Source organism: Anticarsia gemmatalis, chromosome 2, assembly GCF_050436995.1.
Source record: "Anticarsia gemmatalis isolate Benzon Research Colony breed Stoneville strain chromosome 2, ilAntGemm2 primary, whole genome shotgun sequence".
NCBI classification, from domain to species: Eukaryota; Metazoa; Arthropoda; class Insecta; order Lepidoptera; family Erebidae; genus Anticarsia; species Anticarsia gemmatalis.
Genome location: NC_134746.1, coordinates 7,450,017 through 7,465,732, shown reverse-complemented (window position 1 = coordinate 7,465,732; position 15,716 = coordinate 7,450,017). Strand labels below are relative to the sequence as shown.

The window sequence follows — 15,716 nt, the reverse complement described above, 5'->3', positions numbered from 1 at the left end:
CAGTTATTTAGAGGTGGAAGGTTTACTTTAAAACTTACTACGCTAGTAAATCTTACCCTGGGTAGGTTACATTTGTCCTCGACTACATCTGCGGCAGTATCGGCAATGATACAGGGACCAGGAGAGGTAGACTATCAACAACACGAGCACCGCAGTTATGTAACGAACTTGTGGATCCTTGAACAATGAGTTATCACAACATGTCATTGAACAACCCATGATCTTTACACAAATAACTTTGTTACAAATAGTACTGCAGTTAATCCCCCATGTTTTAACACGATTACGCTTTTTTTATTGCTTTATGACATTTTTGTTTGTTTATTTATTTCCCGTTTGACAGAAGACGTTATGATAGAAAGCATTTTGCAGAAAGAAATCTCATAACTTTATGGTTCAACCTCTTTTACGTATTACAGTATCTGTACAGGTTTTTTTGTAAAAGTATTCTACTTTGACTGCCTCCGTGGCGCGGTGGTGTATGTCGCCACGCCGCTACCATTGCGTCGGGAGGGTTCGATACCCACATGGAACAATTATTTGTACGATAAACAAATATTTGTTTTAGGTCTGGCTGTACTTTGTGTCCGTTGTTTGTATGTTTGTAAGGTTGCATCACAAGAGCAATCCTTAGCGGGAGTAGTTGTCTTTTAAAACAAAAAAAAATAAGAACTTGTGGTTAAAATCGTGATACTCAAATACGGCAAACAGAAAGCTTGTATAATTGCATATAGCCATATTGTACGTGAAGGTGAGGCAGGAAGTTTTCCTTACTGCGTACTGAGAGCGGGAAAGTTAGATTGTATTTGTATTTACGAAACAGTTTCATGGAGAACAACGTGCGCTCCGGGTTACGTACCTACTTATACCTTAATATTCTACATGTTTTACTAATTTGATTCTTAAAGTTGAAAAAATGATAGTTGTTTCAAGTAATTTCTTTCGAGTAATACTTAAACTTTAAACCTTTTTAAAACGCTAAACAAAAGTAGGTTTTAATAGTGCTTCGGTGTGATTACTGGCTGGTATTTAATGCGTTTAATAAATGACATCGTTCAAGCTAGCTCAAAGTTACGGCCGATGTAATTACAAGTGATACAACTATGAAATAAGGGGAGAGTTGATAATTTAGTAAAACAAGTATCATTATTTGTCATAAAATGTATTCATATCATATCAAACTACGAGTATATTTACAAAGTCGTATATTTATATGTTACCTATGTATATGTATTCTACATCGATTCCTATTGTGTACAGTTTTAACATTATCAAAACATGTATCTAATAAAAATAGGCTTACTCTTGGCATTCATAATATTGCGGCTATTGCTTTATAAAATTACTATATAAATAAATAGATGAATTTTAATATTATATTGCTTATAAAAATAGCATGCTGAAATGTATATTGTTTAGGATTTTAGCTAACGCTAGTAGCGATCTAATAGAGACCGAATAAGAGGTCTCGATTAGTCATCATGAGAACAATATTTTATTTGTAATGATTCGTTCACGCTCATTATAACTATCGGTATTATACACAGCAATAATAACTACGTCATTTTATTATTTGCTTTAACGACGCATGATGACATTCATTTTCACATAATCAATGTTTTCGATATCATATCAACCGTGAGGACAGATCGGTTAAATTACATTCTTTAATTATTATTATTCTAATAAATATCTACCTACTTAATACAATGTTTTAGGCTTGTTTATTATCACTATCGTATTTCTTTTTGGCTGCTTCACGTAAAACCTTGGCCATGTTTTCTCCAGTCTCCTTGACCATAGAGCTGAATTTGCTTGATGGATTGGAGAGCAAGATATGAGGATGATCGAACTCGGCGGCTTCGCCCTGGTCCATGACCAGCACACGGTCTGAGTCCATGATGGTGTTCAGCCGATGAGCAATGGTCAGCACCGTGCAGGTGGCGAATTGACGACGTATCGTCTTTTGAATTAAAGCGTCGGTCCTGTAATAAAATCATTGTATTGGAGACTGCGCGACTTAATAATTACATAGATTGATTATAAATTATGTCTAAAATGTAGATTTCATAATTTAACCTAAAGCAACGCATTAAAATAACTGAGAAGATTCAATATCTTCGCAATACTGTCAAATCTCCAACTATTTTGTTGAGATACGAATCTAAAATTATTTATACTTAAATAATTCCTGATAGAGAAATAAACTAAAACTTACTGTGGATCGACATTAGCGGTGGCTTCGTCCATGATGAGGATTTTATTAGAGCGGAGGATAGCTCGAGCGAGGCACACCAGCTGACGCTGACCCATCGAGAAGTTGCTGCCGCCCTCCGACACTTTGAAGTCTAACGCCGGGATAGATTCCTTCAACTCCACCTAGTAACAACACATATTATAAATGTACTTCAAGTACTTCAGGTTTGAAGAATGCACTACACAATTATCATTAGCTCATTGATATCGAGTAAGTAGTATTATTTTGAGAAGTAACAAAGTAATTATTAATGTATAATAGATTACGGGAATGAACGCGAACACGCATTTTACCTTTAAATGTCTAACGTTTCGGCGCAGGTTGCACTGGCCGTGGTCGCAGGCTGACTTACCCGTATTCTATTATACAGTAAACATGCAACGCGAGAGTTTAAAAGTTATGAAAATTAGTATTTTTTAATATTTTTTACCTGTTCCAAAGCTCGCCAAATGTCATCATCACTGTAGTCATCAAACGGATCCAAATTGTATCGCAGCGTAGCAGAGAACAAAACGGGTTCTTGCGGAATAATTGAAATCTTTGATCGTAAGTCCTAAAAATATACACAAGTAAGTAAACATTATGTTATTTCTATTTCAAAAATGTATTATAAGGTTAAATGGTGTAAGTTATACCTTTTTGGCAATATCTTTGGTGTCAATGCCGTCGATTTTGATGCTGCCCTCGATGTTAGACAATCGGAACAAAGCCGATATTAACGACGATTTGCCAGCACCAGTTCTACCAACCACACCCACCTATGATAAACGATTGACATTAATTTCTTAATGTATGCACCGAGACTCAAATTTCTTACATGATTCTCTTTATATGTTTACCTTCGATCCTCTCATAATTTCAAAGTTCAAATTCTTCAGTACAGGTGCTTCAGCAACATCATACTTCAGATAAATATTGCTGAAAGTCAAGTGTCCTTGTGTCGGCCATTCTTTTGGTGGTACAGTCGCTGGAAATACATTTATTCATTAAATGTCGTGCGTATAACTCTGTTTTTGCATTTTAAGTACATTTACATTTTTACGTATATTTTTCTATTGTTAGCGTATGTGCTTTAAAAATGTAGGAACTATAATAACGAGAGTTTAAACCATCTTTAGGCAAAACTATAATAATTTAAAGGTTGTTCAGCTCAAGATTTTTTTATAAAATCCTTAATAATATTCGTTCAATAATAGTGAATATGGTCTACTTACGACCAGTCTCCATATTCTCTTCGATGGGTAATTTGGTATATTCTAAAACTCTCTCGACGGCTGTCATATGTCCCAAGAAGTCAGCAGTGAACCGAGCAGCCATCTGTAGCAACATCGTAATAGCCATAGACTGACTCACAGCCAGACCTACGCTACCCACAGGGATCGTGTCGCCTAGAAGAAAAATATTTACAATTAAATATTTGCTTATTTTTTTCTATGTGAGATAAGTTATTGCAAAGGTACTTACTGAAGTCAATCAATAAGAAGATGCACATAATAATTCCGAGGTAAACCAAACAGAGACCGTCTAGATAGAATCCGAAAGCCGTGGAACCACCGATGAAGGTGTAGAAAGCACTTGTGTGAAGATCCTGTAACGTAAAAAATAAGTCGTTTATAATAAGTGCTTCAATAGATAGAATGAATTAGCACAAGTATATAGCCACTTATAATAAATAATAAGCAATCACCTGAGCAGCGTCGAAGTTCCGTAATAGTCTGACTTCCGAATTCGAACTTCTGATAGTTGAGAGACCAGAAATGGTGGAGTTTATCATTCCAAACACCGGACTCTTGGCTGCAAGTAAGAGAAGATTATAAGCGACTCATATAAATCGAACATGTATTTATGTTTTTATGTTGAGTCCTTTGCCCAGCAGAAGAACAGTAATGGGTTAGGAAAATATGAAGATCTATACTTACTTGTACCCTCCAATCTCTTGACAGCTTGAGCAGTGTTCAGGTACCATTTTAATAGAATAATGAAGACAACCAGAAGCACGGCAGTAGGTATCAACGTCCAGGGCAGAGCCACAGCGTTAAGTACCAAAATACTGACCAAGTACAAGTACATTTGAATAGTTTCCAATGTACTTCTGGGCAGAAGTTCGTCCATCGCACCCATATCTTTCGAGAATCTGTTTAGAACACGACCTGTTAATAAAAAATAACTTTATTAGGATTTTAACTATTATGGCCGGTCTCACAAATTTTGAATAAGTGCCGGTATGATTATGAGGTGGAATTAAGTTAGCTTTTTTCCATACATTTACTGTCAATTTATGTATTGGATAGCTCATCAGACTCTTATCCATAATCCGTGAAAGTAATTCATTGAGTGAGAAATAAAATGCATTTGATTTCAATAATTACGGAGACAATGGCTGTAGTTTCATAGCTACTTCCATATTCATATATTCTTAAATAAATAAAGTTTAAATTACCTGAAGGATTAGTATCGAAGAACCTCATGACGGTAATGATCAACTTCTCATAGATAGTGTTGTGAAGGTTCTTGGAGGCGCGCATAGTCATCACGACGAAGGAAATGATCCTGAACTGAGAGAACAGAATGATGGCGAATATAACGCAGCCGTACACGATGAGGTACTGTGCTGTTGTTAGCGGACCTATCTGCGTGTCCAAACTAGGATCTGTAACAAACGTAATATTTAGTATCTTACTGAACAGAAAATGGGTAATACAGGATTGATTTTAGATAAATGTTTCTATGAATTTGTACAAACCTGGTTCTTCGCCTGGAGGTAGTGATAGCTCATAGTCGTTGATGTGGTTGGTCCTGTAATTAAACGGACATTAGTATATGGAAAAGCTAGTAAAGTTTAACAAAATTCTTATCCAAAGAAGAGAAATCGGACACACAAAATACAGATAGTCTATCTTGGAGACCATTCGATAACTTGTGACAAAAAATAATTATGAGTTTAAGAACCACTAATTATGTACAAGACAATTAGGTGCTATGCACTTACCAGTAACTGATCCAGTAGTCAGCAGTAGTGGCAGCGCCCTGTGTGATGAGCAGTGAGAGTAGCGCGAACAACACAATGCACCATGACTGCACGGCCTTCAAGTACTCCCAGATCACCGCCCACTTTAGACTGCCCGTGGCTCGCTCTTCGGCCTCCTGCACTTGAACTCTCTCCTCGTCATCATCCTCGCTCTTGATGGAAGTCTTCGAGATACCGCGCATCACTGCTGGTCTTTCTTTCTGCTAAAATTACAATTAAGAATAAAAAATATTCCTAAACCGAACCGAAATGCCCGATCAAACCATCAGAGTAAGTTTAAAGTTTTCGATTAAAGTTTAATTCTAGTACGGATTATAAATCAATGTAATTAAATATTCAGTTTTGTGTTAGTATTTGCATATTGTTTATTCCTATTCTCAACCTGTACCAGTAATACGTTTATGTAAAATAAGTTCAGATTTTACATTGCAAATATTTAGATACCGCTGTTAAAATGATTTTCTGGCAGCAGTTCAAGTCGCTAGTGATATTAGAAAATACACGAAATGGAGTCTGTACTTACTTTTTCCGGACCAGTTTCTTCACCGTCAGCCGCCGAGAGTAACGCTGAAAATTCAGTGCCAGACTTCACGAGTTCGTCGTAGCTACCCATGTTTTCTATAGAGCCCTGTCAGACAATTAGTCTCAATTAAGTAATTATACGTTGTACTGTTTTCACTGCAGTACTTAACTTGATTATGCATATAAATGACGCTTATGCCTATGTGTTTTATAGTGAAAACGCGCTGAAATAGCGGAAATATACTATTTTAAATTAAATGTGGTGGAAGCAACGCTTAGTAATTTCTCCGTGATGTAATTATATATTATTGATGACAACTTAACTAAGTTTTCCTAATGTGGTAAAAAGTAAGTTTTTTTTCCAACTTACCTCATTTAATACAACGATGAAGTCTGCAGCCTTGAGATAGTGAACTTGATGTGTCACTAGAATGCATGTCTTGTTCCTTAAATATCCGTTAATGCATCCTTCGAACAGAAGTCTACCCACATTGGCGTCTACCGCGGACAGAGGGTCATCAAGAAGGTAAACATCAGCCTATAAACAATAATAAATACAATAGAGAAAACTTTTGTGAGATATTACATTAAACTAGAGAACTGAGTGGGTACATGTTTCAGTCATATCGATTCAGTTAACCAACTTTTGTGGTTGATTTACTAGATAAAAATAAAAATATAGTAAAATAAAAATAATAATCTGGTCATAAAAAGTTTTCAAATCATGATATAAAACGATGAATCACTTTTATAGCCTTCGATTCGGATTATGAAGTGACAAATAAACACCTCTGAATCAATATTAGGTATTAACAGTATAACAAACCACTTATTAATACTGACAAAGCCTAATCAAAGTAATAAACAAAGCCTTATCTTAAAGAATAACAGATTAGTTAGTTTGTGCTAATAAAAATAGGATACTAACTTCACGATAGATAGCCCTGGCTAAGTTTATTCTAGCTCGCTGGCCACCTGACAGGGAGACACCTCTTTCACCTACAAGAGACAAGTCGCCATACGGGAATTGTTTGAAATCAGGCTGGAGGCAACTCACTCTGCAGACCTGCGAATATAAAGCATATAAAACAAAATGAATAATAAAAAACATGGCTGATTGCGTTCAATTATTTAACAGCGGGTAAATTGACGTCCGCAATAAAAGTGTAACGGCTGTTTTCTGGACGATGAAATTGTTTTAGCAGAGCACAATTTTTAGGCAATATTGGCGTTTAATAAATTTGAATTATCTCGATTTAAACACATAATAAAATCCAATTAATATCTGTACCTCTTTATATCTATCAACATCGTAAGGTAATCCGAACAAAATGTTATCTCTCACGGTGCCCGCGAACAACCATGATTCTTGACAAGCATAGGACAGTGTTCCTTTAATGCTTAAGTTTCCTGAAGTTACTGGTAACTCCTTTAACAACAATTGAAGCAAGGACGTCTGAAATTTAAAAAATAATTGTTTTAAATTCATTGTTAAACAAAAATATCAAAATTAATTATCACCTGATGTTGTCAACTTACTTTTCCGGAACCCACAGGGCCAATGATTGCACATAATTTTCCTTTACGGACACGTAGTGATATGTTCTTAAGTGTCACCTCTGAAGGCTCGGTGGATCCTGTCCAGGACGCGTTTACTTTGTTTAACTCCATCAGGTATTCGGACGACGAAACGCTGACCACAGACGCTCTAGGAGCATTGCTATCATTTCGGTTATATTTCCGTGCGTGGACGAAATCTGATTTAATACTATTCTCACTCTTACTATTATTGAAAATATTCTTCGCCAAGTTTGTTCTCGGCATAATCTTTTCGTCAGTTCGCTCAACTGTAAAAAGTAACTCCTATTTAATGTTTGGACTTATTAAATAATAACAAACATGCACCAAGTTCATTGACAGTCTGTGTTCGCAAGAGGGAATGGTTTAAAGTCGTACAGCGCTTATAAGATTATTTATTCTTATCTTTCTATATAGCGCGACGCAGCTCGAATACCAATGACCCTTTTGCGACACCATCTTAAAACACAATATTTACCCATCATGAGGAATTGTTGGATACGTTCAATAGACACCATCATCTCAGATATACCGGCGATAGCGAGCGGTAGCACCAGAGTTACGTTCATTTGAATAATGCTGAAGTATTGTTGAATTGGGTAAATCTAAAAAGAAGATATCAACTATTAAATTCGAAAACATTTTCATAGCAATAGTTAAAATAATCATTAGCATGTTATACTAACCGTTGTAGCACTGATCATGTTACCAGTAAGTGCGATTGTCAATATAGTGAAGAAGAGAATACTTCTTTCAGTGAACAACATAAAGCCGAGGAACGTGCTCCGGATGAAGATGGATTTCTGGAGGGACGACAGCTCGTAGGCGCGTGCCGCTTTCACCACTAATTGGAAAGGTTTCTCCCAAGCGTACATCTTGATAACCTGTACAGTAACGTGTAGTTCTATAGTGTCGATATTACTTTTGTTGCTTCTTATATTACAATGCTTTAGCGTATAAAACTATGGTAATTCAGAATTATATATGTATACCATGTATGTGCTTACCTGAATACCATTGATAATTTCACCCATCAATTTAATTCGCTTGTCTGTCCTCTGAGCAGTTTCGCGTCTGACCACAGCGGTCAGCTTCGTCAGAGCGGCTGAAAAAATAGCACAGAATATATAATACATATCGAAAAGGCCCTTGTCCTGACGAAATGAGACTCATTCAATCACACTACATCTGGACTAAACCATAAAAAAGAAGCAAAAAGCAACCTTGACAGAAAGTAATAAGTTTTGTTTTACCTTGCAGAGGGAGGATGACCAGTACGACACCAAAGAGACCGACGAATGGAGCGTATCCAGCGGCGTCGTACAATATGATGAGCACTACTACAGCTTGGATGGGCACCATCCACAAGTAGTGAAGGAACATGAACGCGTAGTCGAACCTCGTGATGTCGTTGGACATCAAGTTGACGAGCTTTCCACCAGCAACCTCGCCCACTGATGTTTGACTCATGCGAAGCAACTATAACAAGGAGGAGCAATATTTAATTATTTGCTTGGCGCAGATCGAAAGCGAGTAAATATTTTGGATATTAAGAATAACACAACCCGCACTTGGCCAGTGTGGTGGATTCAAGGCCCCTTTCCATCGTTTGGGAAGAGATCTTTGCCCAGCAGTGGGACAGTAAAAAATATAAATAAATTAATTTAACCCATTAATGTCCCACTGCTGGCAAGGGTCTCCTCCCGTAATGAGGGAGGGGACAGTAATGCGTTAAAAAAAACACAATAACAAAAGTGAATAATCTTATTATCTTTACTTTAAAAAATTGAGAGTTCTTGAAAATTCCTATTAAAATTATATAACGACTGAATGAACTTATACACAATCTGAATATTTTTGTTTACCTTTCTATACAGTAACGAGGTGCACGCGATCTTAACTTTCATACTGAAGCGGGCGACGAAGAGGGAGTTGTGGTGCTGACACAACATACCGGCAAAGTTGAGACCCAACATGGCGAACGCGTAGAATCCAGCATCGTACCGGCTCATAGGACTCTCCACAGACCAGTAGCTCAGTAACTCTCTGAACAAGATAGGCTGGTATGTCCTGGAAAATATGTATTGTTATATATCTGATAGAAAAAAAGCTATACTTAATTCGTGATTTTTTACTATCTGATATTTGCTGAAATGGCTGATTCCTAAATTAATAGACGACATTATTTAATAGTGAGACTTTGAGAGAAAATTGCAAATCCTAAAATTATTCCTTTTTAAAATTCTTGAAGGAGTGTCACCAATCTATTGATCATTAATTAGAGCGATAATTGATCAGCGTCATGCATTTTGCCTCTCACGCTAAAATGTTTACATTTTATCTTTTCGATTGAATTCTGATGGGTGTGTTTGTAACCTTCAATATACGATGTAATATATTTATTATCACGTGTGGTCTTGTGGGTACCTATTATAAACTGATGTAATCAATAATTCTCGTAGATGATTCGAAACAATTACTTTAATCACCAGCAGTGAAGTGACTAAGACCGTTATCAAAATCTTGTCATGGTTAGATGGCAACTTTTGACGCTAATATGTTCAACTTATTATGTATAGTAACGAAAAAATGAGATCACGGACATGCGTAGCCAAAATACTTAATTATAAAGGTATATAAATGATAAAACGACATATTTATTAAGTTATATTCCACTCGGTAAATATTTGATAATGATAGTAGTTGTACTAAACGTGACTTGATCTTTATCTGCATGTTTAGATTTGAATTATTAGATATTTTACTAATGATAATTGGTATCAAGTGATAGATTATCCGGTGTGGAATCAATGTCTGTCCACAACCAAAAGCTTAGCACAACGAATAGACAGTAAACAAGCGTGGCACGGTGGTTAACAAACTTGTCGCCTCTACACGAACAAAGGGCCATAACTTTTAAACTTTCGCGTCTCATGACTACACGGATATTAACGCGATAGTACATACTCCGAAGAACATACACTGCCATGTACACATATAGCATAGAGTTACATACTGACATTCATGCGAAACAACTTTTTAAAAGAACTTAAATCGATCATTCGGTTTTGTTATACTGCGTGTCCGTTTTCTGTCTGCCTTGGTACATTTTTTGTCTTTTAGGAAAGGTTAAAAATAGGTGGAACTTACCTTATAGCACCTATGAGCGCCACGTAAATACCACCTGGCAAGAAGGAACACGCGTATGCTCTCCATAATGCCTTCAAGAAGGACGGCTCTGCGTCTCTACTCGCTGCTGATTCCAATTCTTCAAACCAGTATCTAGAACAAACATATTATTGTAATATTGTGCTAAAAAGAACGGGTTGCGTTTCTGAGAAAAGTGTTTAATGAGCAATGGTCGTATAGTTTTTCTATAGTTACTTACTGATTATTGTGATTGCCTTATTTCTAATGATTTGTCATTAGAAATAAGGCATATACCTAGTATTTGTTGATTAACTTACTATACCTTTATACAATTATTAAGTTACACGTAAAGTTCTTACGAGAATTAAAATCTTAAGAGGCTTTAAAATAAAGCACTGATGTTAACGTAAACCAAGCCGTAGTTGAGAGTACAGTTGCAATCAAAGTTTTGGAAAAGTTTCCGCGACCGTCCGAACTCCCAAATTCCTCCTCTACCTAAGGCCCTTATCTAAATATTACAGACAATTTCAATAGGAATCTATTACACTGAGATGGTTACAAATAGGATATACTATTTTACATAGACGATAAGTAGGTAAAAGTGCATTGTTCGTTTATCACTAAGTGCCACTTGTATCCTACTTGATGTACGATTATAAACAAGCCGGACCTTCCAATCGAAAATGAGACGAGGCTTTACCCGGCTGTCATTATGAATAATGTGATGAAAACATAATTTTTGTTACGTAACATATATACCTTATTCTCGATCGATCGTATCAAAATGCTACTGGCTGCCCGCGATTTCGTCCGCGTGAAAATCGATCCCGGGGGTGATAGTATCCATCTGATGTGTAAAGCGAGGTTGTAAACTATACGTGTACCAAATTTCCTAAAAATCTATTCAGTAGTTTTTGCGTGATATCGTACATCCGCACAAAATTTCGTATTTTCAATATGAGTAAGTTTTTCCAACCGACTTTAAAAAACAAAAGGTTCTCAAACTCTTATTATTATCATCAAAATATCAACACTAACATTAGCAAAGGAACAGTCAGTTCCCTCAAACTATACTTTAGAGTAGTTGAGAGTCTTCTAAGGTCGATTGTTCCCGAATCGCATTGTGACAAGTGTGAACAATCTGCCAGATGTCTCGAGTATTACCACTGTCTGTCCCGTCGTGCACTTTTGTTCCTCACTTATTATAAGGGTCGTGTCAATGACCTTTTGGCGATGCTGTTTTAACACATGCACTTTCTTGATAGAAGTAGAATATACAGTCTTACTGTGATAAGTAACTATAATTGTAGTGGACCCGATTGCTGATCACTAGGTTTCATTACTATTCTGTGAGTAGGTCTCGGGTTCGACTCCTGGGTCGAGCAAAGTACTATTGGTTGTTTTAATTTTTTATTAGAATATTTGGCAATAGTGGACCATGGTATAGGCTCGCCTCCTATAAGAAGGTTAATGGCAAAACGTGGGTGTAGGTATATCATGCACTTCTGCCTTCGCCTTCGGGTACCTATAACCGGTGCTATTTTATGTATGTATTGTAACGTAACAAGCTACGAAAATATACATAGTATAAAGATTTTGCAGAATAATGTACTTTTAAAGTAAATTGACACCAATATAAGTGTGAACTAGTTCCGATACAAACGTTAATCTGTAATTAATGCGTCGTTTGATAATATAATGTATTGTTTTGTAGGTCGTGTGATAGATTTTTAGTATTTAAAAGGGTTACGTAGCCCTTTTCTCTGCCTTGTTGTTGTATATAAAATATAAGAATAACATCCAAATAAAAGCATCGTGATAAATTTTCGCATGCCTAAGAATTATTACACGCATTTCTAGAAAGCATGCGAAATTCCCCCGCACTCTGCCAGCGTGGTGGACTCAAGGCCCAACCCTTCCCTCAATCACGAATTGCGAGAGAGGTAAGTAGACCCTTGTCCAGCAGTGGGACAGTAATGGGTTTAAAAAAATCCTTGCATATAAGTGGTATTGATATCTCAACTTCGTATAAATATAAACTCCATCTTTGGAAACCATTAATATCTTAATACATAAAACAAACATTTATATCAATAATTTTAGATAAAGACACGTTTTGTTATTTATTTGTTATTATTAATATAAAACAGTCGTAGTTTCTGATATAGACGATAACGCAGGGTTGAGCCACAAGATAAACTTGTAAGACAAAAGCACTCAGCATTTATGTTTGTGGGACAAAGTTATAAAAATAGTACAATCTTGGTACTATTGGGCAATCTATTCTAAAGAGATAAAACTTTGGAGCAAATACTGTTTATATAAAATTCATCGAACATCATCAGATTTAGGCTCGTTACAATTAAGCTTATTTGATACTTTAGGTCTTATGACAATATTAACCGTAAGCCTAATTATTTGTCTAATCATTGAAAAACTGCCTGGTAAAAAATTCCACAGTCACGATTTTTTTTTTGCGGTATTGGCTATCTGTTAACCTAAGTGGATACACACAGTTCATCCTTATATTTTGATAACTAGCGCCTGAACGGTTCAGAAAATGAGATCATTTTCTGTAGGTTTTATAGAATATTTTTACACACAGTAAATGATTACCGCAGGGATATAAACATAGTGTTATGACAAATGCTTGGTTTTATTAGATAAGGCGTAAAACACAATTGCACAGCTTTTGTATCGGCTGTTATCACTATCGTGAATTGTAACTATATGTAGAAAACATATTATTCTAGAAAATGTACGCAGATGACAATATATTGTTAAAAAGATCACAAAGTTGATGTCAATTACTAAGTATCATTTTGGTCACGAGTAGATATAAAGATAAATTTTACTCTATGTAGGTAATTTTTACACTTTTTTAAGGACCTTCCTGTATAAAATAGGTAGCTAATATTGTTAGGTGGCTAAGTTTTGAAATAAACAATAAAGAAATATTAATAAATACGTATTAAAGTTAACAATGGCGGAAGTGCGGTAATGTACTGCAGCAAAATCTGAAATCCTTGTTTCAAAATAAACAGGCATATTGTCAAATCTGTCTTGTTTGAGGGATATCGTAATATAATGAAGACAAAGCCTTGCTTCGACGTTTCACACCGAATATATTTTGTATATTTTATAGTAATATATTTTGCGGTAAAACACGGCTACTTATCTTCAGTAGGTACTCTTAAGTATTGATCTATCTTCAGCTGCAATATAATCATATATTGCGAATCTAAATTGTTTTACGTAAATCCTTCACCCGATTGTCCATAATGTTGCGATTAAATAAGTACACATACCTTACTTAGTGAAACTAAACTGGTAAAATATGAGAGTATTTGAAAATATCAACGCAAATAATATTCCTTATTTGAGCAAAGGATAAACAAATATTTGTGCAGTTGAAAGAACGTATCAATTGAAAGGCACGCAAACATGTGCAGGGATTGGTATCGATCCACTTCGGACCAAACCTGTACATTGATCGAAACGTAGACAACTGGTAATTTATACTACGATTGAACTTGGCAACGTAGGTTTTCCTAACATGTTAGATAAAAGATAATTGTAAATTTGACTTAGAAATATAGATAATATTTTTTCCTTATGCGTAAACGATCGCATCTCTAGATAACTTTACCTACAAAATTATCACTGTATCTGATTGTTTCTATAGTCCAAAGGACAATGCAGTAATAGAAATTAATCTTGAACCAGTATAAACTAAACAAATACAGTATTGTGCAGAGTGAGTGTTGGAATAGAAATCCAGTAGGAGCAATTATTTAAAGTTGTATTTCTTGCAAGTCTATTTGGTACCTCCTACCTAACTATTGGGTATATATTTAGAAGTAACGCGCCATTTAACCGCTACAAAATATATCGCAAAGAAAATTAATACACTAATGATGTTTTATTGAGGTTAAGCGTACAAATCGTCAACTCGTCAGGAAAAGGAAAGTTTCATATTATCATTTCCTTACACTGTCTGTGTGATCAGTGTGATGCGATCAAGTCAACGCACTATCGCGATTCTTACACAATATGAGTAAATAAGTCACGGCAATTTATTATGAAAATAACATATACCTAATCAAGTGACATCAATACGAACGTTGATACTGAAATAATTAGATTTGATGAATATGTTTTACTTACTTTTCTAAATAGTCTCCTTGTCTCTCAGAGTCGTATATTTTGCTGGGAACTATTAAGTCGCTCTCCTCTACATCTCTTCTGTTACCGTTGATGAGCACAGGACACATCCACCATAGGAACAGTCGCGACAAGGGATTAGCCTTGTTCCTCTTCTTTGTGTTTTGATTTTGAGTATTAGCAGTGCCATTTTGCTGATTTTTATTCTTGTTATCCATCTTAAATTAATTCTATATCACACACACTCTCCTATCACTGGTCCACATTAAAGTTTGTCTAATTTTGTGTTAGGTGGGCCGCATGCCACCAACTGAGCGTCGAAACTAATTACATACTATATATAATATGCAATGTTCCTCGGGCAGGTGTATAATCGTGAGCAATAACTGATAACAATCATAAAGATATATCCATATAGCTATAGTTCACAGTTATCACTTATTAATACCTCGGTTCTCGATTACGAGTCACATTATCAAATTGTTTATCATAGTGATTAGCCCAAATATATTCAATTAAACTGCGCACAGTAGTGATGAAGAAATATGTATGTATTATTACAATCAGAGGAGGTCGGCTCTGAATCACGTTAACTACTCTACTCGTACCGAGAATATTGACAGTGTAAATTGGCCGAAACTTTGGAAAAAATGTATTGAACCTTGAAATCGTGCTGACCGCGACTGGGCCGCGTTTGTTTATTATTCTAATGAATTGTGGCAGTTTTTAAGTATATAACAATATTTTGTAGTGATATCTGTATCGAATACGGTTTGTTCCGCGTTAGTGACAACAAAAATAAACTATTTTTGTTTTGTCACTAACAGTAATTTTTCTTACATGTGACCTATGTTGTGCATCACATGCTTCGAAACATATACAGGCTGTTATAAGGTTTGTTTAAAAATGTAAATAAGTTGAACAGTAGGCTTAAATTATTACAACAGCATCCTACGGCAGCTTCTAATTTCACTTTAATTAAGTTTAATTCAATTTAAACTTAAAATATTTGTTCTA

The 15,716-nt window shown here is 35.6% G+C and overlaps 1 protein-coding gene across 2 annotated transcripts; it reads right to left on the bottom strand.

The window, feature by feature from the left end:
* Window positions 1–1,140: 1,140 nt before the first annotated feature.
* LOC142982516 (ATP-binding cassette subfamily C member 4-like) lies at window positions 1,141–15,027 on the bottom strand. Of its 2 annotated transcripts, none has more exons than XM_076129005.1 (24): window positions 14,703–15,027; window positions 10,536–10,667; window positions 9,251–9,455; window positions 8,639–8,864; window positions 8,393–8,490; window positions 8,072–8,269; window positions 7,864–7,990; window positions 7,347–7,654; window positions 7,099–7,263; window positions 6,736–6,873; window positions 6,178–6,345; window positions 5,809–5,913; window positions 5,247–5,488; window positions 5,001–5,053; window positions 4,698–4,907; window positions 4,177–4,407; window positions 3,945–4,051; window positions 3,722–3,845; window positions 3,472–3,645; window positions 3,097–3,224; window positions 2,893–3,015; window positions 2,688–2,810; window positions 2,219–2,379; window positions 1,141–1,985 (listed from the first exon to the last, which is right to left on the bottom strand). In XM_076129005.1, the coding sequence occupies exons 1-24, from the start codon at window positions 14,915–14,917 to the stop codon at window positions 1,715–1,717; spliced, it is 4,032 nt and encodes a 1,343-aa protein (XP_075985120.1). In that variant the 5' UTR covers window positions 14,918–15,027; the 3' UTR covers window positions 1,141–1,714. The 2 variants fall into 2 exon arrangements, with proteins under 2 accessions (XP_075985120.1, XP_075985131.1); XM_076129016.1 differs by having other exon boundaries at window positions 5,247–5,485.
* Between the last annotated feature and the right edge of the window lie 689 nt (window positions 15,028–15,716).